At 42.5% G+C, this 25,330-nt stretch overlaps 2 protein-coding genes and 1 long non-coding RNA gene across 3 annotated transcripts; 2 read left to right on the top strand and 1 right to left on the bottom strand.

Annotated features, from left to right (window-relative positions):
• Nucleotides 1–4,386: 4,386 nt before the first annotated feature.
• On the top strand, nt 4,387–5,123 carry LOC136179376 (uncharacterized). Its single transcript, XR_010666505.1, has 3 exons — nt 4,387–4,445; nt 4,535–4,622; nt 4,981–5,123. It is a non-coding gene; the product is annotated as an uncharacterized lncRNA (long non-coding RNA).
• A 1,042-nt stretch (nt 5,124–6,165) lies between these two features.
• On the bottom strand, nt 6,166–11,601 carry LOC110004447 (interferon-induced protein with tetratricopeptide repeats 1). The gene is made up of 2 exons (XM_020659981.3): nt 11,424–11,601; nt 6,166–8,596 (listed from the first exon to the last, which is right to left on the bottom strand). Exons 1-2 carry the CDS (start codon nt 11,426–11,428, stop codon nt 7,294–7,296), a joined length of 1,308 nt encoding a protein of 435 aa, XP_020515637.2. The 5' UTR covers nt 11,429–11,601; the 3' UTR covers nt 6,166–7,293.
• A 1,955-nt stretch (nt 11,602–13,556) lies between these two features.
• On the top strand, nt 13,557–23,638 carry trmt1l (tRNA methyltransferase 1-like). The gene is made up of 16 exons (XM_020654934.3): nt 13,557–13,647; nt 14,769–14,876; nt 14,992–15,054; nt 15,460–15,573; nt 16,070–16,134; nt 16,693–16,849; nt 17,801–17,921; nt 18,016–18,095; nt 18,983–19,238; nt 19,411–19,623; nt 19,724–19,914; nt 20,706–20,772; nt 21,511–21,659; nt 21,741–21,806; nt 23,026–23,152; nt 23,231–23,638. The coding sequence occupies exons 1-16, from the start codon at nt 13,587–13,589 to the stop codon at nt 23,412–23,414; spliced, it is 2,022 nt and encodes a 673-aa protein (XP_020510590.2). The 5' UTR covers nt 13,557–13,586; the 3' UTR covers nt 23,415–23,638.
• The last annotated feature ends 1,692 nt before the right edge of the window (nt 23,639–25,330 follow it).

Raw genomic sequence — 25,330 nt, 5'->3', positions numbered from 1 at the left:
GTAGGTATTCATGAAAGAGCTGGGTCTTTAGCTTTTTCTTAAAGGTGCAGAGGGACTCTGCAGATCACATGGACTTTGGTAGTTGGTTCCACCACCGGGGGGCGACAGAGGAGAAGAGTCTAGTCAGCGTCTTAGGACCCTGTTGTGAAGGTTGGATCAGACGCCTTTCATTGGCAGAGCGTAGTGGGGGGGAGTGTAGACCTGGATCAGAGAGTTAAAGTAAGGAGGAGACGTTTCTGTTGTTGTTTTGTAAGCGAGCAGCAGAGTTTTAAATTTAATGGGAGCAGTAACTGGGAGCCAGTGTAAGGAGATGAACAGCGGAGTGACTTCGTTTTCACATGACGGCCCTTTAATCAGTCACATACTACGATGACAGCAGGTTACTTATCTCTGCACTTTGACTCTTTGTGGTGCAGAAAGATGAAGTGAGATCGTGCCAGGCCTTTCTCAGATCACTTCATGATATCTCCAAGCAGTAGAAGGACTTTGAACACAATAAAGTGCAGAACTTTAAAATTTGTACTTTTCTTTATGTAGGCTACTGTATGTTATGTAGTTGTTTAATCTGCCTCTTACTTGATTTACATTGTGATATTGTTTTGTTTACCTGACTGTATGCGCATTACTCTCCTTGAATAAAGCTAAAAAAAAATTTTAAAAAACGGGTGAATGCGGCCGGTTTGGGTAACGTAAATGACGCCACTTCCTTACTGAATGAATCAGAAGACGTAGGAACAAATATCTGCCTACTGAATAGTAGGTACTAAACAGAATACAGCACGGATAGTAGGTACTGCCTACTGACAGATTGAGTAGGTACTTGGCAATTCGGATACAGTGGCTCAGATCTGTCTGAAACGAAAACAAATGTATGACCTCATATAAATTGGTGGTTAAATTTGTTTCCTCTTTCTGGAGCTTTAATCTACATGGACTATAATCTTCAAACATGAGGTATCAGGAGCAGTGGAAAAGCCATAAAAACAGTTAAACTATAATAAATAAATAAAAACAGATATGACAGCATGATGAAGAATTAATGAAGAGAAACACAACAACGTATACCAAATATGTTTTTTAATAGTTATAAATATGAATGTTTGTTTTTGAGACAAAAAATAAAGAAAAGTAAAATTATTTCTAGATGGATTATTAAATAGCATTTAATACATCAATGGACTGCTGCTGATCTATGAACTCAGGAGCTCCAAGGTTAATATGTGGTTAGTAACTAAGATTTACACATATTGATATGCACAGAGAGAGAGAGAGAGAGAGGAGCTCAAGGTGCCAGTTCCCCTGGTAGTCTAAGCCAGGGGTTCTCAAACTTTTTGGCTTGTGTACCCCCTTTCAGATTTTTTTTCAGCCAAGTACCCCCTTATCCAGTCAAAGACATTTTTCAGGAAATAATTTGGGTAAAGAACATTACTAAACAAATGTATGTGGTCTTCATAAAGCTGTTGGCTTATGTCACCCCGCAAAAGAAAAAACAGTGCTTCGTGAGGAACAGAATACGTGGAGGTAAATCCCATAAAAATGTATTAGTGGTGGGCGATATGGAAAAAATATCATATCACAATCACAATTTTAGATTTTTTTCCCATACTGATCTTAAAGAAGGATTTTGCAAGTTACCAACCAGTTTAACCGAACGTATTTCCCTGTATAATGTTTTTAATTGCACAAATACTGTGCTTATAAGTTTAGTCTATTTAAAATTGTCATTGTTGCTGGACATCTCCCCAGAACATTTTTAACACCAGAAATACATTCTGATAAATTTGTATGTGGGTCAGTGACAAATAAGGGTTGTTCAGATGACCAATTCAAAAATCTTTTAAAAACACAATTTGAAAGCATGCATCAGGTTCATTAAAATGTGAGATTTGTATTCATGTTGGTTTTGTGTTTTTTTAAATGACATTTAAACCTTTTTTTTCAAAAGGTAAGACTAAATGGACCTAAAAATGTCAAGTGGTGTAACCACTGAAAAATTAAGAATATTGAATATTTCATACATCTAAAGTATATGTAAGTGTACTCATGATTGTAATTACTTCATTTTAAAATAGCACAAGAAAATAGATTTTATTAGGATTATCCCTAAATTTATAAGTTATGCCCTTTTTCAATACTGAGCGGGACACAAAGCTGAAACCACCTCTGTTTTTCTAATTAATTTTTGGCAAATTATGTGAAAATTGTTAAAAAAACATGTTCTTTCACTGCAATAGAGGACTACTTTTATTCAACTTTAATTTTCCTGTATTTTATTATAATTTTTACAAGAAATACTGGTTACACCAATTGACGCAAACCAGTTACACCAACTGACCATACTGCTTCTACAGTCAAAGGCCATTGTTTCTTGAAGAAATTGTTGTTAGCTTCCCCCATTTAATGTTTGCTCCACCTTCCAAAGTGCACAGAATACCAGTACGCTGATGACAGTAATGTAGCACATTTGTCTTAAACACAGAATAGTATAAAACTGAAGTGAATAGATCTGCCTTTTGGATGGGTCTCATAGATCGGCAAATTCTTACTGATACCTGATCTGGCTGTCTTAGTCAGGATCGGTGCATCCTTAATTAATTCATATCTTAAGTAAATTACAACATCTGACCAAAATCTTCAGGGGGAATTCATTTCTTCAGTATTTGGAATAAACTCAAGGTACTTGTGCCCTAATCAAAGGATAACATACCCACAGGCAACACTTTACATCTCTCCTTCTTTACATCATGGCCATCACAGCACAAACAGCATTGCCACCTTCTATAGTACCAGACTTTGGCAAGCAAGCTCCAGGTAGTGACACGCTGATACTCCCACATGGCCCCTGATAGCCGACACATCTAAAATGCAACTACTGGTGCCAATATTACAGGATACATACATATATTAGATCATACATGTTTAAAGGTGCACTATGTAGATTTGGTGGTGAAATTTGAAAGTTGGAGAAGTGAAACAATTCTTTGATATATTTTCTGAACTGAATACACAAACTTTATTCAAAGTATAAAATGGGTCCCTGGAACACTGTTTGGAGATATAAAGTTACTAAAGTTACCAGGAGAGTTACGCTTTCACTGTTGCGGGCCCACCACCATAACTTCTCCAGTAGCATTTTATCTTCAAACAGTGTTACAGGGACCACATTTTCATCTGAAGACAGTTTGTGTTTAGAGTTATTATAGACATATACCACATAATCTGTAAATATCTCCAATTTTCACACTTCTCTACCAAAACTACATAGTGCACCTTTATAAATGTAAGTAAATGGAACACAAATATGCAATTTGAAGCTAAACATTTACAAAATGCCAGGGTATTTTGTCCTAGACCCTTGATAATAAGGTTGTGGATGGATAACCACTTAATCAACATAAAAAAAATACTGATATTTGACAAAAGTGTCCTCTAACAGAAAGGCTTGTCATAAATGTCAAATAGTGTAACCGGTTACACCATTTGACATTTCCACTTCAAATCAAATTTGACAGGCATTATCATTGAGACCTATGTAAGCACATTTCCTGGTGTGAACATTTCAAATCTAATTTTCGAAGTGAATCCAAATTTTTATAATTATCATAAATTGTTAATGTTTTTCTGAGGTCATACCATTTGACATACCTGACCACGCCCTTAAAATGTCCAGTTATCTCGTGTTTTAAAGAGTTGCTAAACTTGGCCTGCAGCAGTTAGGACCATCAGGGGTTCTTCTTTGTGATATCACTTCTTGTCACATGATATGATGAATATATTAACAAAATGGCTCCTTCAATGGTGGTTACACCATGTTGACAATTTGGTACTTCACTGGGTGACACGATTTCCCTAAAATAATTATAATAATAAGAACAATGATGTTCCACTACTTTAATTTACTATTGAACAGTTCTATTGTAAGATTATGCCAGGCTAGTTCATAGGGTGTTATATGAAAATGTAACCTTTTTAAAGCAAGTTTAATTCTTTGGTACAAAGTTTCAACGGTTACACCACTTAGACATTTTGGCCTAAATACCCCAAATACTCTCTAAAAATGTATAATAAATATAAATTTTAGACTAGGTCCTCAAAACAAAGGATGAAAGCATGTCATTTGTGCATGTATTTTTAGATTTTAAGCCTTTAAAAGTTAACTAAACCATATGGACACAAAAAAATGAGCGTCACGTCATTGACCCATGTACAATTGTAGGCTTTTATGCACCACTTTAAATTAATGATTTAGTATTGTGTGCTCTTTTGTGTCTTTAAATCTATTTTAGGGTTCATCAGGTACTTTTTTTATACAGCAATGCATTCATTTAAAAACATGTAGACTTCTAACATAATCCAAAATGTGATTATTCTGTGACACATGGTCAAAGTCATGTGATGGAGGCGCTGAATGAGATGTTTTCCTCCGCCTACATCAATGCCATCAAGTGAGCCTTCATCCTGGGCATGTTGAAGACGCAGGGATTGATTTGTGGAGGACGCAGCAGGTGAAGTGACCGATTCTTTCTGTTTGCAGGTGTGCGTCCGTGTAGGAGCAGCTCCTCCTCAGAGCGATCATCGCCGAGTTTCGGCGGCTGGGATTGGAGGAGGCCACCTTCCAGCAGGTAAAAAAAACAAACGCACACAAGTGTAGAAAAATACCTAGAAAAAGCAGATTATCACCCTTCACTTCCTGAAACAGGCCGTGCAGCTCTCACAGCTGCTGGCTGAAGAAATCTGCAAATTACGGAGATATTATAACAGAATCTCAATGTGAACTAAAGAGTGGAGAAGAACATACTGGAGAACAGGAAACATGCAGCAGCAGGTTCATTAGAGCACGGAGATGGTAGAGGTGGCGTGCAGACAGTCTATGGTCGTGCAGCGATCACAGGGAATAAACGTCACCACCCCCTCCCACTGGCTCCAGGTGAATTCTCCTGATTATATCCTGCTGAGTTCTCCCTGTGTTTCGTCTGTCAGGTGTTTGTGCAGCACCAGGCTCTGTGTCGGGTGGAGGGTCTCCAGCCCATCAGTGTGTCGGAGGGCCTGGCGGTGTGTCAGCGTCTGGGAGCCTGCAGGATCCTCCTGCTGGAGCCGAGCCGCCTCGGAGTCCTGCAGCGGGTCCGCCTCGGAGTCCTGCAGCGGGTCCGCCTCAAATCCAGCGAGGACGACGTGGTGTTCGTCCTGAAGGCCGACTGAAGGATGTCAAGAATGATTTTATATTTTCATGTTTACTTCAATGTGTTTTTATGTTTAATGAAACATGTTTAATGTTTTAATGTTTTATCTCTGATTGATATTCAATTCCAGCCTCTTAATTTGGGAGAATATTTCCTGTAAGAATAAAAACCTCGTTGGCATTCTTTTATCTCTTTTGGCCCCGTGTGGTGTTTGCACAAGGTGTGCTGCAAGCGTCCGCCTGTCTGGGTGTCATTATTCACTAATCAGGACTTTACCTTTCCAAGGAACAGAAACAGAAACCTACAGCCAAATACTTCTGTTAAACAAAACACAGACTCATCAAAGGTTATCCTCTGCGTTGTTTGGCTGCGATGATTAAACTGAAAAAAACGCTCAGGTTCATGAGAAAACGGACAGAAATCTTGTTACATTAAGTTTAATATTTTAAAGGTCACACGTTCTGGAAAATCCGTAGTCTTTGAGTTTGGTCAGTTCTACTCTGTCTACAAACCCCCCAATGATGAGAAAAGTCCATCCTCTCCGTCTTTTGCCTGCTCCACTTTTCAGAAAATGTGTGCTCAAACAAGCCGTTTGGAGATTTTCCCTTCATGACATCACAAAGGGCAGTAGCCCCTCCCCCCAGGTGGGTGACACCCCCACAGCTAGGTGTTTGTTCTGCCCTCTAAGTCTGCCTTCTCACCGTAAACAATAAGACAGGGAGCGAAAAAGCCCGAGTACACCAAAGCCCTTCCAGAGAAGGGGGGTGGTCAGACACAGCTCATTTACATATTTAAAGGTACAGACACAGAAACAGCCTGTTCTGAGCAGGGCTGAAACAGAGATTATCACTCCCATGATTCCTCTCCAGTCTTGAAGTCATCTTTTGTTATTATTTTTCTGGAGAGCCCCCTGGTGGTGGAACTTACACACTGTGCCTTTAATGTAACATCAACACTCTTGTAAGAACTGTAACATCCAAAGACAAACATTCAAAGTTTTATTAGTGAACATGTTTATTTGACCAATGCATGAACACAATCACCTTCATCCAAAAATAATATTCATCAAATTCACTTCTTTTTGCAAAACCAAGCAACACAGGGTTATCTATAAAGCAAATGTTCATCACTTCAGAGGAAATTCAGAGAGCTTTTTTTATCAGCAAAGTCAAGAATTAGACGACGGAAAAACAATCAGGAACACAAACCACATGAAATCCATTTGGGTCAAAACTCTATCAACTCATGGAAATGCATAAAACAAACTCACAGTGCAGATTTACGTGGATATGTTTAAAATTTAACATGAATTTGTTTAAAGTTTAATCAAATCAAAGTAGCTTATTCTTGAATATTTAAAAATACATAAACACAGGTTTTAAGGATACATCATGTTAATAATTTATTTACATGTTTCACTTTCACATCCGGGAATCGTCTTTTGTGAAACATTCAGACGGAGGAGGTCAGAAAAAAGTGTCCCAATGGAGCGATACAAAAACTACTGAGCGCCTGTAGCTAACTGCTAAAATGCTAACCAGCGTTTCATTCTGAGGACATAACGTTAAGAAAGAAAGATGTGTGACTTTTTGATCCAGTAGATGTCGCCCTTGAGCTCCAGCGTGAAACCAAAACAAACTGCTGTTAGACCACACCTCCTCCATACTGAAGCCTCCGCTCTCCTCCAGCAACACACCTTCAACCCCCCTCCACTTGCATTCCCACGACTGAGTTATAAAATGGATCGCACTGTAATTAAACACCATTAAGCATAAGCGGCAGACAAAACTGTCCTTTACTCAAACTGCAATCACCTGTCCTTCATCGTTGTGTTAGCATGCTAATGTTAGCGCTCTTTAGTTAGCTCGTAGCTTCACATTTCATGTTAATTGACACGGAATGACCGTGATCTAAAAAGTCTTAAATGACATTCAAGGCTGTCCCGTCCATGTTTACACGGCGCCAACAACAACACAGCCAGCAGGGAGTCATGTTACATGTCGGTATGAATTTGTCAAACATTGCTCGATTTGTAAACGTAACAAAAAAAATCTTTGCAAGTGCTCCTGATCTTTTTGTAGGTGATACACTACCTCCATTTTTCTGGAGGACACTACAGTTTCAGCTTAGCCAGAAACTCTTCTATTTCTTTGCTCCTTCGGTTCCACTTTGTTGTGTCTTTTGTTCTCCTCAGAGCTTCGATGCTGTCGTCACGGAAGAAGGACTCGACTGTTATCGAAGCAGCCCTCATGTGGAACTGCATTGCCCCTTGGTGATCCTGTTTATCACAGTATAAGTGCTTTGCAAATCGGTTGTAAAGCACCTGTTTGTCTGCAGGCTCCAAATCCCTTCGGAGCAGTTTCTGGAATATCGCCTCGGATTTAGCCTTGTCTGACTTTGCGTACACACTTGCAAGATCAATTTTCTTGACGAATGAAGAGTTAGGGTAAAGAGAAATAACCTCTCTATGGAGACTGATTGCCCTCTCTGTCATGCCTGGCCTTGGGCGACTCTCTCTGAAAAACAAGATCTTCCACTTGTAGCAGAGCGCAACACACCTCGTAAGATAACGCTCATCTGGATGTTTTTTCAGAGCATCCTCTGCCAAATCAATGGCCTCATCTACAGATATGTACTTTGTGTAAAGTCTCAGTAATGGCTTTATACCGCTGTAGCTACTGACGGGATTTCTCAAGATCTGACTTGCCAACTTCTGTGCTTCATCCTCAACTTTTTGTCCTTTCTTGGCAAGTTGTGTAAGGTAGACAGCAGCGAGGTACAAGTTATTTGGATTCTGATTCTTTGCGCATTCCATTTTCTTCAGGGAGCTAGCGTCTACCCCGCTTTCGCTGTGCTTACTGGCACGCGCTAAACCTAAGACATAGCTGGCGTTCCACTCCACCCTGTCCGGCTGCATCCTGATGGCTTTCTTGAAGAGATCTGCAGCTTGCGGCTGTACCTTTTTACCAAATTTGATCAGCGTCCAGGCCCTTTCAGCGCAGATCTCTGGATGGAGCTCGCCCTGGGATGGAGATGGGTATTTTTCCATCAGGGCATCAACCTTTGACAAGTAAGCCTGACTCTCCGCTTGATCTCCCAGGTGGTGGTGCAGCCAGGCCAGGTTCCCGTAGTTCACCACTAACCAAGGACCCTCATCTGCCTTTCTCAGCTCATTGAGTGCCTCCGTAGCCTTCTGAAACAAACTCTTAGCCTCTTCATTTAACCCCAGCTTATGCTCAATAAACCCCCGCAGGTTGTAAATGTGGCCCAGCCATCGATTTCCCTTCTCGGTGCCGATGTCCTCAAGCTTGTCCTTTAAACGTAGAAGTCGGGACTTCTCGGGGTCGAGAGCCCAGGTGAAGTGACACTGCAGATCCTTCAGCTTGGACTCAAAATTTCTTTGACTTTTAGAGGCACTAGAGAATAAAAAAACATCAAAACATATCGTCATTAAGTTAATACAACGGACCCTGAAGTATGATAGGCTTAGATCAGATCACCAATGTTCATTTGATCTTTCTGTAGAATGGGAAAATAAGATAACATCATCAGCTTCTTCTTCATGAAACACAGATGACTCAGATCCTTCAGGGTCGGACTTATGGATTTATACAAAGGATTTACAAAAGGTATAACGCAGTGATGGGGGGGCTCTGTTGACACGTATGACTCCTGCAGCGATGTGTGCATCACATATTATCAGAGGAAACATAACGAACGCCAACAAAAGAGTCACTGCAAGAGTCTGCTTCAAACCAACACATGAATCTGTTCTGCTGTGGGCCGGACCCACCTAAGGGGACCTTTGACCTTTTATCGGTTTGTGAAAAATACACTTGTGGAATCTTATATTCTTTATACTTTTATGTTTGCTCATTAACTGATCCAATGCATTACACATAGCATTACACATATCACGTATACATGCACCGTGTCCTTATATGACCACTGCAACACACGAACCTTGCACGATACTCACCTCACCACAGGAGTTTTATCTCACGTACACAGACTCAACAACAGCTCCTTATAAGGACTATTTTTTTAAAACTCTCAAGGACAAGTTACTGCTACATTCACATATTTATACACTGACCACAAGGTGCTGACACAGATAAAGCTGCACCTTTTTCTTTGATCCTCCTCTGTAAGTTTCGATCACACTATAAAAGATTGTACGCCCCAAGAGCGGGCAGAGAACTTACTTTGTGTATCCTGTACGCATAGCTGAACTTCTCTCCATGCTGCATGTAATAAACTGGGTGACTTAGCAACTCAACAGTTTCTGAAAGTCTCTTTTATTTGCTCTCGTCCCAAGGTTCGGAGGGTTTTCTCTTTCTGCTGATTTTCTGCAGGCACAGTTCTACCACACACTTCTTGGTCAGCATGATGGATGGGGTGTAAAGCTGTGCCAGAGTCTGCTGGACAACTCGGGCACCAATTGGTGGCACAAGCTTAAAATGTCAGTGTCCTTCACAGGGACAAGTAGAATTTAAAAATTAAAAAAATGTAAAAAAAAAACACAAAATGTACAAAAGGTGCAATGTAGGAGCTGTGCAGTCAACAATGAGAAAAAAATCTTAGTGTATATTAATCTACTCTCAGAGTGCATGTAAATAAAATAAATTTAAACACACAAGTCCTGGCAGAAGCCAATGTATGATGTCACAGCCTCTGTGTACTCATCCAGACTGTTTGCAGCACGACTGCATCATACGTGATGCAATGCCAGAATGACTGGACTAATGTTGGCTGATGTTTAATCAGGTGTTCGTGGCCTGTAGCTGTTTTGTGCCTCTCGTAGTGATGAGACAAGTTTGTCCCACTTGGCAAAACACTGCTGAATGAAGAAGAATCAGCAGAAACAGCTGAAGGATTAGAAGATGAAGAAAAAGTAGAAGATGTAGAAGAAGAGGAAATGGTAAAAGTAGAGTAGTAGAAGAAAAAGTAGTACAATCAGAAGAACAAGAAGTAAAAGGAGTAAAAGGAGTAGTAGAAGGAGAAGTATTAGTAGAAGATGAAGAAAAAGTAGTAGTGGTAGAACAAGTAGAAGATACTGCATAAAGACTGCTTGAATGTAGTCAGACAATGAGAAAAAGGGGAAAACGTCTCCCTATTGAGCAGTGTTTCCCCGACCATTATATTGGGGGGGTAAGTTAGTCCCAAGAGGTTTGGTCAGTGAAGTTTGGCTGAAGTTTACCATTACCCCAGATGGCGAGTTATCTGGACCACCTGCTGCTTTGAAGCTCACAGTGAAATTACTTCAATTTTATAAATTATCATGTCTTCCACAAAGTATTATTAAAATAACTATTTCACATCATGTCACATTTTGCTCCGTTTGTCCTGAAAACTCAATGTGTGAGAGAGGACAAGTTTTCCTACATTTTTAGGGTCATTTTATATGTGTGGGGTGAACATTGTGGTCAGTAGAGCAATTTGTTCGGGAGATTTTGAAACTATCTCAGAACTCTGTCCCACTCTAGTGATGATGTCACTCACTCTAGCCCCGAACATTCCACCACACACACACCCATTCAAAACATGTGAAAGTAGTTAAAAACATCACAAAACAGTTGAAGGTACAGTTTGAAAAGTATAAAATATAGCAAGATGAGTGTGTGAAAGTAGTTTAAATAGTGGAAAAGTATGTAAACGTTTTAAAGCAAAAATGAAGTCTCTAGGCGGAACGGAGCCAAAGTTATAAGGCTGAGAATAAAGTGGAAAAGTGAAACAGTTTCTCATTCATTTGAATGGGAATTTTTTTTTTTTTTAATTTTGTGGAAAAAGTGAAATAACTTAAAAAGTAAAAGTAGTTGAAAAGTGAAGTCATAGCCATCATGTCATGAAGAAGCTGAATAGTATGATAGTTGAATGGTGAAAGTAGCACAAACGGTTGAAGTAGAAGCACAGCGAAAAAAAACAAGGAAGTATAATAATAATAATAAAGATTTGAATAACAATAGTGGGAAGGTTGTATTACAGCATTCCCACTAATAAGTCAACAAATACATGGTGAGTCATGAATAATTGCTGCTTCTACTTATTAAAAACATCTGAGTAGTTTAAAAAAAGGAAATAATGGAGAATTTGAAAACATCTTCATGGACTTTAAGGATCCAAAATATAAATTTTTGTGGCTTTGTGACACAAAAAAAACATCAATGATGCATGACTTCCTAAAACCCAAAACCATCATAATGATCTCCTACCATGGTAAACAATGCAGAATCAAAACCTCACCTCATTTTTCAGCTGTAGTTCTCTCCGTAGTCTTTATGAGTTTTTTCAGTTTGGCGGATTCCTGCTGATGCTGCAGCTTTGAGTTTGCAGAAACAAAATAACAGGACATTCACGAGCACGCATATATAGTCTACGCAGATGTTAGGAGGCGGGGCGTTCTCGTGGTCGCGCAGTGTGCAGAGGAGCGAACAGACGCGACTTCGCTGAAGCACTTCGCCCTTCAGCAGAATGGAAGCGAAGTCAAACAGCTGTAGAAGAACCTCAGTGTCATGAACCTTCAAAGGAAATGGGTGAAGCATGACGGATATTTGGGGAAAAATGTGACTCTGACGTGTGTGAGGAAGAGCGAACGAGTTCGCGCGAATACAGCGACGCGGACACGCGCCTTTCCCTCCTCGTTCCCGCGCCATGAGTTTCGTTTTCAAGGAATGGAAACCTGAAGCCTCATATCTGTCTGAAACGAAAAAACAAATGTATGACCTCATATAAATTGGTGGTTAAGTTTGTTTCCTCTTTTTGGAGCTTTAATCTACATAGACTTTAATCTTCAAACATGAGGTATCAGGAGCAGTGGAAAAGCCATAAAAAACAATTAAACTATAATAAATAAATAAAAACAGATATGACAGCATGATGAAGAATTAATGAAGAGAAACACAACAACGTATACCAAATATGTTTTTTAATAGTTATAAATATGAATGTTTGTTTTTGAGACAAAAAATAAAGAAAAGTAAAATTATTTCTAGATGGATTATTAAATAGCATTTAATACATCAATGGACTGCTGCTGATCTATGTATAGAACATGAATGAACAAATACATTTTATTCTCTCTCTCTCTCTCTCTCTCTCTATATATATATATATATATACATTTATATTTATATATACAAGAGGAACCTACAAGACGTGAGGTTAATATGTGGTTAGTAACTAAGATTTACAGATAGTGATATGATGTGAATGTACAGAGAGAGAGAGAGAGGAGCTCAAGGTGCCAGTTCCCCTGGTAGTCTAGGTAGATGATTACAAAGGAGAGGAGCCTGATAACTGAAGGCTCTACCTCCCGTAGTACATTTAGAGTCTGTAGGTACCACGAGCAGGCCTGATAACTGAAGGCTCTACCTCCCGTAGTACATTTAGAGTCTGTAGGTACCACGAGCAGGCCTGATAACTGAAGGCTCTACCTCCCGTAGTACATTTAGAGACTGTAGGTACCACGAGCAGGCCTGATAACTGAAGGCTCTACCTCCCGTAGTACATTTAGAGACTGTAGGTACCACCAGCAGGTCTGATAACTGAAGGCTCTACCTCCCGTAGTACATTTAGAGACTGTAGGTACCACGAGCAGGCCTGATAACTGAAGGCTCTACCTCCCGTAGTACATTTAGAGACTGTAGGTACCACGAGCAGGTCTGATAACTGAAGGCTCTACCTCCCGTAGTACATTTAGAGACTGTAGGTACCACCAGCAGGTCTGATAACTGAAGGCTCTACCTCCCGTAGTACATTTAGAGACCGTAGGTACCACGAGCAGGCCTGATAAGAGATTTTGGCTCGGCCTATAGTGCACAACATATTCTTAGTTTCTGTTACTTTTTTTTTCTGCTTTGTATACATTTAAAGGGAGCTGACAAAAAAAGTAAAGGGCTTGATGTAATAAGCTAATAAGGCTTCAGCCTAAATGGTCCGGTTGAAAATGGTTGAAAAATGACTTCTCACAACTATTGTTTCTAATTGACAGATTAGTTTATAGGCTCTCCTGTGACTTTATATATTTAGTGTCTGAAAATAGTCAAGGTGTCGTGTGTCATAGTATGTAATAGATATTAAAACTATGCAGTGTTTGGCTTTGTTGATACTATTGCAGCTGTTACCTGCATTATGACGCTTTGCTTCCACCTACCGGTAGAACAAGAGAACTTCACCGCTTCAAAATAAAAGGTTTCTTTTCAATTCATAAACAATTAATCTGACATCTTATATCTTATAATTTCCCATGTTGTCCTGTAGAAACTGCCACTTACTCACTTTTCATGTGCTTGCTGCTTCATTCAGGAGCCACTTACGTCTCAGCACTACGCATTTTACGTACACTACGCATTTTACGTAAACTACGCACGGCAGAACTCTTCCTGCGTATGTTGTTGTAGAGACAGTATGGCGGAGCTGAAAGAGGCAGACGCTGCTCAGCTACACCAGGAGGACGTCGATATTAAACGTGAGTTAACTCCAGCACGTAGCCGATGAAACACCACATTTGAGGTCTTTAAAAGGGGGGTTAATCGTAGTTTTTATCATTTTCACTGGTGTGTAGTGAATTCACTCAGAATTTAAGTTGGTAAGTGCTGAACTAAACGAGGGCCTCACCACGGAGCTCCGCCATAGGGCCTAAATAGTCAACAATAACAGCTACCTAATGGCTGCAGCGGGCTAACAGGAAAGCTAAAGTGCTGTCGTCAGCTGTTACATTCAACAGTACAGCTTTAGACTGGTTATATTATCACACCGTTAGATTTGACTTGTACTTGTAGTTTCGGTTTGCACGGTCTCATCGCGGAGCTGCACTACAGGACCGCAGCAGAGCCCAACTGCATGTTTATTTATTTTATTCACAAAGAGAAGGTTGTTTTAGTTTCAGACCTGAAGAAAACAACCACTGTCTAAATGTGGCTTACACTCAAAACATGTATTTACTATTTCTTTATTTAAAGGAGGAAAGTCTCATTGAGATAAGAATCACTTTTAGAGCGTCCTGGCCCAGACAGACACTGTCTGACATTAGAGAGCTGTCTCCCCCCCCCCCCCCTCTCTAGAGTGGATGCTCACTCAGGTCACCATGTGGTGGACTCTGAAGCTTCAGTGTTTATCCAGCTCTGCATGGGTCTGTAAACCTTTCTGTGTTCTAACCTCTCTCCATTTTTCAAAAGCATCTCCAATATTGATCCTAGTTTGAGCACGTTTCTGCTCGTGGAGCTTATTAGAAACATGCAGAGGCTTTTTAGGTCGGGTACAATCACTTCTATCTGAACCACTTCTCTTGCCCGCTTCCATCACTGCAACACCTGTTGACCTGATAACTGCTCTCATATCTGGCAAACTGAGGGGCGTCCAAAACGGCTGTGTGGGGGGTCTTAAAACCGCCGCCTGCCTTCTCTGGTCCAAACAAATCCAGAGCATTCAGGAGCAGAATCTAAAGTTAGAAGGAGGACATACTGGCTGCTGCATTGTTGTCAGAGAAGCCAGCACTTCAACATAGCATGTTTCCTTAATGTCTGATGATGTAGTAAGATACCTTTATCGTGTCCTTCTCTCTCTCTCTCTCTCTCTCTCTCTGTGAAGGTGGAGCTGCTGGAGATGCTCCCTCAGTCGATGATCAAACTGCAGATCAGACGGCGAAGAATGAAGCTGCTTCAGACAGCGATTCTAAACCCTCAACCACGACTCCAGGTGATGAACCGAGAGCTGCCTCTGTGTATCAGCTTCATGTGTATTCACTGACTCTTCAGAGGAAACTTATCTCTGACACATTAACAACATAAGTCAACTCTTTTTCTCCAAGCAGAGCGACACATTTCCATCCAGACTAAACTGGAGGGCTTTGAGATGCTGGTTGACCTGAACGGCGGTGAGTTTGGTTCTTCATTAAATCCTTTTCCTCCTCTCTCTTGAGTTTGTAAACAGACCTACTTTCTTTTTTTAATATTCAGTTGAGCAACACATAGACATGAAGGGGTTTAAGGGCGGTGTGCAGAGCTTACAGCATCCCATCTGAAAGACCCGTTAGCCAGAGCGCCACTCTTGACGTTTTTGATTGAGAACTTCCAAAACTTCAAACAGCATTGATGAACTTAGCGAGGCTGAGGAAGAGTTTTAACAAAACCTCCTTGACGTACAGCAGCGGCGACGGTCTGACCCGTTACCTGGAGCTGTTGGTGATCAACCCCAAAAACAACCGGGGCCCCAGACAGCGGGAAAATGTACAAGTGAAGCGTTACTTACAAGCTTTGTGTTTTTGTGTTTTTGTCATCAGCGGGACGTAAGTCGTGCCCTCTGTGTCCCGAGGAGAAGTTTAAAGCGTGCTACAGCCACAAGCTCCGCCGACACCTGCAGAACCTCCACTGGAAAGTCTACGTGGAGTTTGAAGGTAGGAATGTGATGACAGCCGATCGGGTCCTGCCTCACCTTCGCTCTTCCAGTTCACGCCAAAAGAAGGTCAGACAGTCAAGTCGTTACATACCAAACGATGAACACTGACGGGCAAGAGAAGTGGTTCAGATAGAAGTGATTGTACCCGACCTAAAAAGCCTCTGCATGTTTCTAATAAGCTCCACGAGCAGAAACGTGCTCAAACTAGGATCAATATTGGAGATGCTTTTGAAAAATGGAGAGAGGTTAGAACACAGAAAGGTTTACAGACCCATGCAGAGCTGGATAAACACTGAAGCTTCAGAGTCCACCACATGGTGACCTGAGTGAGCATCCACTCTAGAGAGGAGGGGGAGACACAGCTCTCTATGATGTTTAGAATTTGGACTGCAGTACCCATTTTAAACACAAGGTGACAGTATCTAATCCATCTGAATGTCAGGACGTCTGTCCAATACTGATAATATCACAACATTTTTTTACACCTGTTACAGGTCAGAGGATGTGTATATGTCACCTGCCCTGCAGAAACCTGAAGCCCAGCCTCAGCGGAGATCAGGTGAGACATCAAACACGCAAAGCTGTCCGCAGATAAAGATTCTCAATTTTAAAGAATAGTTTCAGAGAAGAGGTTCAACACACTCTCAGTCTAAACCCTCTGAGCTCTGAGTTGATTCAGTCTCAGGTGGGGAACTCTTGAGTCTCTGGTTCCAAAGCAGCTGATTTGAGTTTGATCAGTCAAGAGTAAGAGGGAGGAGACGGATAGGATCTGCTCCTGACCAGGTTAGGTTCACAGACTTGGTTACCGTAGTAACTGACTCGGAGCCGACCCCTCTTTCTTGGGTTTGAGTGACCTCAATTGTTTAGACTGAAAACTCAGAGTCCCCCCTCAGTTCAGGGTTCACAGACTCTGGTTTGCCTTCACATCTTGATCGCACTAAAAGCACATTTTAGATCTTGGACAAACACATGAATTCTAGAGGAGTAGCAGTTCAACACTCGCCGCTCTGTAAGTCCTCGAGACATCTCCGTCTGAACGGTGGGATTTTAACTTTCACATCGCTAATCTGTGAGTTAGCTTCAGCCACACTTATTGAACCATATTCCCTCCTTCCAGGCCTCGGGGAGACACGTGGCTCACTACCACTGTGTCGTGTGTTCTGTCACTATCGCCCGGAAAACCGACATGGTCAGCCACCTGAAACGACACGTCAACAAAGGAGAGACTGAAGCCAGCTACTCCGGGAGCTCAGACGCACAGATTGAGGAGCCGGGTAATTAAAGCACCGACAACTCGGTTACACACTTTGTGTCTGTATGCGGACTCGCAAGGGACGGGCTAAAAAAAGAAAACAAGGAAGGGTTCTAATATCGCCACCCTTTGAGGGAGAATTATTAAACTTATGCTGCGTTCAGGTGCTGAATGTCTCTGTTACGAGTTATATTTGAGCAAAGTGTTGATGTGCAAAACGTGACATAAAAGAAGTCTCTTAAAGGCAGGGTTGGTAATTTTAAAGAAACTAGCATGATTTTGAAAGTAGCATTCCCTTAGTGCTCCGTCTGCACCCAACCCCTCCCCTCTGTGCTCCCTCTAAAGCCACGCCCCCTCACTTACATGCACGAGCGCCGTTTGCTCCAGAAGCGGACCTCAGCTCATCTCTGTCATTGTGTAGAAACTACATCGTCTCATATCTCATTCAGTAAACTCTCAGTATAAACTCCTAAAGTCATCGGTGACGCTCTTTGAGTGTGAGCTACAAGAGGTAGAGAGCGAGCAGGGAGACAGGGAGGCATCTGATTGGTTCATCAGATTGGTACCTCGTGGCAGACATTGGTGGAAGTTTTTACAGACTTACAAACTGATACAGATGATGGATTCTATTGATGAGTTATGAGTTATTAATGTCTGTCAGGACCTAAAGACAATTTCCACCAAAATCTGAAAAAGTGGATCTGGAGGAAATGACCAAACCCTGCATTTAACATTAAAAAACTCATTTTGCCACCCATGTTGATGAAGAATGTGACATCAAGTCGGCAAGTCTGGCACCCCTAATTCCCCAGTCCGCCTCTGGCCTGCGCTCACACGGCTCCAGGCCAAACCGGGCCTGAGCGCGGTTACCTCATCTGTCATCATCACCTTCCAGAGGTTAACTCATTTATTAGAGGAGCGATGCTGAGATTGTCGTTTTGTGTGTGATTGAATGTGCTTAACGTTTCCGCAGCTCCGTCCGGTCAGGCGTTTGAAATCATGAAAGAACTTGGGACCAACGTGCAGCTCCTCCCGAACCACACCACCCCGCAGAAGAGCGACACCTACTTCAACCGCAAGATGAGGCCCAACAGGTGAGAGACGGTCTGCAAAAGATAAAAGTGCAGATTTATGGGATGACCCAAATCCTCCTGAAGCTGAATGTGTGTTGGTGTGTTTACATTTCAGGCAGCTGGTGTTTTGTTCGCTGGCCGTGCTGGCCGAGGAGAGAAACCCGCTCGAGTGTCTCGATGCTTTCGGAGCCACAGGTGACAAAAGGACGCACAAGAGACGCTGGGCCACTGGTGCCACAGATTCATGTTTCTTGTTATTAGACTTTGAACACTTTTGGAATTACTCCAGCCGGCCGCCATGGCTGAAGAGTAACCTTAAAGGGAAAATCCACGACAACAAAAAAATTTACTTAACTGTGTGACTACAGAGCAGATTCAGACCAAAACAAACGCTCACTTTAAAAAAAAAAAAAAAAAAAAGTTGATTCAGTTGTTACCTGTTTGTTTTTCACTTCTCCTTCAGTTTGTAAAGTCTGTTGCTGCTTTAATGCACCTTGCAACAGCGACCCTGAGTGGGCGGGGGCCGTCTCTCTCTTCCCAGCGTGGCGGCAGGGTAATCAGTCAGAGAGGGAGGGGCTCAAGTGAAGAAAGAAAAAACATGTTTGGGCTGCTGGTGGCACAGTGGTTGGAGCGTGCGCCCCATTTATGGAGACTGTGGTCCTCCAAGTGGGTGACCCGGGTTCTAATCCCGCATGTCATTCCTCTCTCTCTCTCTCTCTCTCTCTCTCTCTCTCTCTCTCTCTCTCTCTCTCTCTCTCCACTGTCCTATCTCTCCTTTAAAGGCACAAAATGCCCAAAAAATAAATCTTAAAAAAAAAAAAAAACATGTCTGAGCTTCTGAGTGAAACATAAAGACGCTGAAGGTGGCGCCGTCCCGTCAGCGTGAACACAGAGCCGAGAACAACAAACCCAGAGGGAGTCTGACTTCACGCTCTCCTCAAGAAGTCGTTTCTCAACATTATATCTATAAGGAGTGTTTTTTGATTTTAGAGGTCCAGCTACCGATACGGCCTGAAGTCACCAGAGCTTTCCATGTACACCTCCCCTCTCGTGCTGATTTACACCTCCTGTCTGTTTCTCAGGGATCATGGGCCTCCAGTGGGCGAAGCACCTCCGCAGCGCCGTCAAAGTCACCATAACCGACATCAGCGACACGTGCGTCAAGATGATCAAGGAGAACTGCGAGCTCAACAACATGCGGGTGGACGGTAGCCCGCGAGCGCCTCGAGGGGGGCCCGATGGCGCTGCCGGTGAGGTCAAAGGGGCGCCCATCGCCACGGTGGAGGTCGCCAAGATGGACGCCAACGTCATCATGCACCTGCGGTCTTTCGACTACATGTGAGTACGAGGGGGGGTCAATCACGCAGGGCGCATTCACACCTGAGCCGTTTGAAACCACCTCCAGGTTTGGGGTTGTGTGAACGCTCAAACAAACTCTGGTGCGGACAAAAGAACCGACATTTAAAAAAAAACGGTGATTTTATAACCTTCTACGTCTTGAATCTTTCAGTCACTTGGATCCGTACGGGACGGCGGTGAACTACCTGGACGCCGCCTTCAGAAACGTCCGGAACCTGGGCATCATCTCTGTGACGTCCACCGACACGGGCTCCCTGTACTCCAAGTCTCCAAACGTCACCCTGCGGCACTACGGCTGCCACATCGTACGCACCGAGTACTACAAAGAGCTCGCCGCACGCATGGTCGTAGCCACGGTGGCCAGGTAGCCGTCTGAATCTTCTTGATTTCATCCGTTCTGTTTTTCATGTGGAGGCTGCGATCACTTCATCCCCGCCTCTCTGTGCTGTGTGTGTGTGTTGCAGAGCGGCGGCTCGCTGTAACAAAGGCATCGAGGTGCTGCTGGCGGTGGCGTTGGAGCATTTCGTCCTGGTGGTGGTCCGAGTCCTCCGAGGGCCGACGCAGGCGGACGAGTCGGCCAAGAAGTTGCGTAAACTCGTCCACTGTCAGTGGTGTGAGGAGAGGGTCTTCCTGAAACTGGGAAACATGACGGACGGTCAGTCTCTTTTTTTTTTTATGACTTTATTGCAGGCTGTTTTACTTCATTACAAGTTGTCATATTTCATCACAAATTTTGTTCATCCTGGCACATTTTATATATATTTTTTTAAACACGCAAGAACACATACAACATGAAATAAAATAAAAATAAATAAAAATTCAAAGAAAAGGTGCGAAGAGAAAAAAGATAATTAAAATAAGATTTAGAAAGAATAATACGTTTTTAAACAAAATCCTGAAACTGCTTTAAAAATAAAAACATTTTTGGGGCGCTGGTGGTGCAGTGGTTAGTGTACGCCCCATGTATGGAGGCTGTAGTCCTCCAAGCGTGCGGCCCAGGTTCAAATCCGACCTGTGGCTCCTTTCCTGCATGTCATTCCCCTCTCTCTCTCTCTCTCTCTCTCTCTCTCTCTCTTTCTCTTTCTCTCTCTCTCTCTCTCTCTTTCTTTCTCTCTCTCTCTCTCTCTCTCTGAGACTCTATCCACTGTCCTATCTCTTAAATAAAAGCCCAGAAATAAATCCAGAAATAAAAAATAAAATACAGAAATGACACCTGGAGGAAAGCTCTCGTCCCTGTGTAAGGCTGAGGTGTGAAAGTGTTAATCAGGAGTTTCTAACCCTTAACAGTAGTTTGATTTTATTTCAGGGTGTGAATGAATAAAAGGTAGAAAATGTTTTTGAACTTCTCCTGTGGCAGCGGTGAAACGGGCTGCAGGTGTTCCCGTTCATACAGGTCGAAGACAAAATGAAAAAGTAACCACGACGTCTTGTGTGTTTTTCTTGCAGACACGCTGCCCTGTAACTGTCACGGGAGTCTGCCTGGAAGGACAGCGGTGCAGCTGGGACCGTTATGGTAAAAAAACAAAAACTCTCAGCCTCTGCATTTAGGGGGCGTTTCATAACCACTAGGCCATTCTATAGAAACAGTTTTTCCTGGGGGCACTGGTGGCGCAGTGGTTGGTGTGCACGCCCCATGTATGGAGGCTAGCCTCCTAGTGGGTGGCCCGGGTTTGAATCCGACCTGTGGCTCCTTTCCCGCATGTCATTCCACACTCTCTCTCTCTCTCCCTGACTTACGACTCTATCCACTGTCCTATCTCTCCATTAAGGGCACAAAAAGCCCACAAAAAAGATGAGATCATGCAACAAACAAATGTGTGACGGCTCGTGGTCTACTGTACGTCCATCTTTGAATGTTTGACCGTCATTGCATCGGCAAGTTTACGACCCATAATCTGTAACTGAAATGACAGACGTGAAATAACCTTAATGATACTTACAATCCAACAGAGAACTGTGCAGAGGTGTGCAGTATTAGCGAGCTACACATGCACACTTAACACACCTGTAGGTTAACCCTCGCTGGTACGCAGCTACCTGCACAGAATGGGGGGGAGAAACAGAGAGAGTGCAGGGAGGGAGATGCTTCAGGGATTTTTCTATCCTTGTGGGGACATTCTGCACATTTTCTCCTGTGATGGTTAACGATATTGAAAAGGTAGCTTTGTAGCGTGCAGCTATAGGAAGACTTTCTTGCTCACCAGCTGGGCGTTCCATTAGTGTTTGTTCACGTCATGTGAATGTGTGACAGGTGCGGTCCCCTGTTCAACACGGGCTTCCTGAGGAGGATGCTGTCAGCAGCCGTGCAGCACAGCATGGACGACATCCAGGGGCTCGTCAAGACTCTGATCTGTGAGTCCGAGTGCACCGTGCTCAAGTCGTCGGCTCTCACCAACCAGGGTAAAGGAATCCGCCGTCCTGCATCTGTGATCCGTTGACGGCGCTCATGTTTACAGATGACTCTCTGTTTCCTCTCTGCAGCGGAGTGCGGCGTCGTCATTAAGACGCCACCGAACGGAGAGGAGTCGGGTCCTGCCGATCAGTCCGGTGAGTCCGATGGTAGATCCCGATCTCCATCCTGCATCCCGAGCACTGAACCCTCACAGACTTTTAACGGCGTCCGGTTCCGCAGTGTGAGGGCTCGAGTAACGGGACGCACTATCATGACGTCACATTTTTTTGTCATTAACACACTGGAGTTTTCTGCACGTGTGAAAGCCCTGAAAGTGAGACAGCACTAAACCCTCACACACTTAGCGGGGAACGCGTCTAAAAGTCTGTGAGTCAGCGAGTGTGGAGTTTGAGATTCAGTCGTAACAAACACTTGATGCTGTTTCCAAGTTTCTGACTGAGGATTATTTTTAAAGCCAGGGTCATTTTTTACAAGAAATTGTATCGGGGGGTTAAAAGACCAAATGTGATAACATGACAGAAAAGAGAGAGCACCTTTTGTTAAAGAGGAAGACGCTTTAATTAAACCTGAGCGGGACAAAGACCCTTTAATGTCCCCACAGCGCTCTGCATCAGTCAGTCTCCCCCCGACCAATCACAGAGTAACAAGACTACAGAGAGCGGCTCCTTATAGCACTGAGCTGCAGCTCTACAAGCGCCCTCCAGAGGGCAGTGTAGCTAGTAGCTTCTGAGGCACTGAACCATGAAGATGCTCTGCAGTGAAAAGCCTCGATTGAAGGGATTTTTGAATCCCCTTTAAAAGGAAGAATGTGACTCCGGCCATCAAGTTTCTGAGCTCTAATGATGACCCTGATGACTGATGATGGATTTATTTGGTTTAAAGGAAGACTTTGTGTCATGTTCCACATGAATAAATCATAAAGTCTGTCCTGTGTAAATGTGTCTCTGAGTCCTGACTGTCTACAATGAGGGAGAAGCTCGAGTCCCGCTGGCTGTGTTGTTGTCAGAGCCGTGTTTACATGGACGGGACGGCCGGCTCCTCCCCTTGTGTATAAAAGCTGTTTTAGTCAAGAACTAGAGAGAAGAAGAAGAACATACTCACTGATTATTTGGATGTTAGTAAGAGTTTTTAGATCACGCTCATTCTGTGTCAGTTTACATGAAATGTGAAGCTACGAGCTAACTACAGAGCGCTAACATTAATTAATCTGCCTCTTAAAACCACTAAACTCTTCTGTTTTTTTTAACTCTGGGATCTCTACTAGAGTTTCAGATAAATGTTCAGCAGAGCTTCTTCATCCTATCAGGTCTAGTTTTCCGTGCGGATCTAATCCTCTGATTGGTTCCTCTGCAGGGAAGAGGAAGAGCGGGGAGGAGTCTGGAAACGTGGTGAAGAAGCTGAAGTCTGATGCGTCTCTGGAGCATCCGCCCTTCTACTACAGCATCCACCGCCACAGCATCAGAGGCATGAACATGCCAAAGTAAGTGACCTCTGACCCCTGACCTCTTTGTGTCTCCGGTGTGTTCCAGTGACAAACCTACCTGTACTCTCTGTGCAGGTTGAACAAGTTTATTCAGTACCTGACCGAGGCCGGCTTCAGGGTAGGTCGGACTCACTTCGACCCGACGGGGGTTCGAACCGACGCCTCGCTGGAGCAGTTCAAATCGGTCCTCACCAAGTACAGTGTCCCCACGTCCTCCAACGCAGCGCACACCAGCACGAGCGTGGAGAAGACAATATGAGAGAGTGAGGACGACTGGGCTCCACTTTTTACCGTCTGTGTGAAACATTAAGAAAAGTTCTGACTGCACTGATCTTCATGTTCTGCTTTTCTTTGGTCCTGCAGCGAGCGTTTGATCCTCCGCTCTTCTATTTATTTCAGATTTTCTTTTTCCAGCTGCTTCGTTGTCTCGCTGTTTTCTATTAATTGTAAAATAAAGGAATAAAGTCTTTCTGCAAAGCTTGATTTCTCTGTGAAATGTGAAGACTGTGTACATCTTTATTCAGCGTTTTAAAGAGATAGGAGGTCAAAATGTTTGATCCTTCTCGGTGCCGCGTGTTTTCAAACAATACAATCTTTTGATTTTAATGATGGCAAGGCAAGTTAATTCATTTCAACAACGAGGCAATTCAAAGTGCTTCACATCTAAACATCTAAAGCATCATGACAGAGGAAAGAAAAGAAACATTAAAATAGACAATTTAAAAAATGACTAAAGCAAACAATTCACAGAAGAACCATTCAGTATTTTTACTGTCTCCTGATATTCCAGATTTTATCAAGGGAGTCGGTTTGTTTTACTCTAACCAGGACACACTTTTATTAATCTTGAATATTCAGTTTATCGTCTATTTCCTAGCAATCTTCAATTATCTAGTAATTGGTATCCCGGGAGATATGTTTAGAGTCCTTCCAGGGACTTTTAGATTTAATTAATAATACTAATAATATTATTTATATAGCACCTTTAAAAACACAGGTTTACAAAGTGCTTTGACAAACAGCAAAAACAAGAACAAACTAAACCAAACACAGAAGAACATAAACAACAGCAAGAACATAACAAATACTAAATACTAAAAATAATTCAATACAATTCAACAGAAAAGAACCCAAAGTGCACGATACCCAACAGACATATAGAACCCGACCATCACAAGAACCATCACAAGAACCATCACAAGAACCCAACAACACGAGCTGAGACCAAGAGGAACCAAAGATTTAAAAAGATGTAAGAAACTAAAAGAGATAAAAGCAAATAAAAAGAGAACAGCAATAAGAAGGTAAGAGCAGGAAAAGAAATAGAAACAAGTGAATAAATTATATTAAAAAAAACGATAATATTAATAAAAATAAAAAGTATATATAAATATAAAACATAAATAGACAAAGTAAGTAAGATAAAAAATACCAAGTTAAAACATAAGAGGAGTTAAGATAAGAGCATTAAGAAGTAAAATAAGATAAAAATAGTAAAGTAGTTACATTTTTAAGAATGTCATTAGACGGCTGGTTATAAGAGAGGAATGAATCCATTAAAAACAAACTCCCCATCCCCAAAAATAAATGAGGCTGTCACCTGCTCGGGGCCACAGGCCAGTAGGGGGCTAACACACTTTGAACCGCAGCGGGGGCTAAACATGAATGTACAAAGTTTGCAATGACAGGAAACTTTCCTAATAACTGCTCAAATCCACGAGATGTTCCGCTGAGTGGTTGTCACTTTATTCAACGAGCCTGTATCCAGAGCATCAATTTACCACAGAGCAGATCGAGCAGGACAGGAAGTCAGACCCCGAAACAACATTAAAACATCCGGTTTATTTTTCGGCGCCCCCCTATTTGAAGCTACTTTCAACATGTGGTTGTCCTAAATATAAAATTACTCGAACGTGAACAAGTTATTTATTTACTATTCTTCTGGTTTTTAAATGTCTGCACATGTATATTTTGAAACATTTTTTGATTAAATTTTGCGTAACTTCACGGTGATGACCTCTGATTGGACGGGCCCCCTGAGGATATTTACATCAGGACCCAACAGACTCTAGAGACGCCCCTGTTACAAGACTTTCTGCACCTTTCAGAGGTCCATTAATCCAATCCGACAACATCAGAGGATGTTTGTTGCATATTTATATAATTTCGGATTTA

This window comes from Labrus bergylta, chromosome 6 (assembly GCF_963930695.1).
Source record: "Labrus bergylta chromosome 6, fLabBer1.1, whole genome shotgun sequence".
NCBI classification, from domain to species: Eukaryota; Metazoa; Chordata; class Actinopteri; order Labriformes; family Labridae; genus Labrus; species Labrus bergylta.
This window is presented reverse-complemented; position numbering and strand designations above follow the sequence as displayed.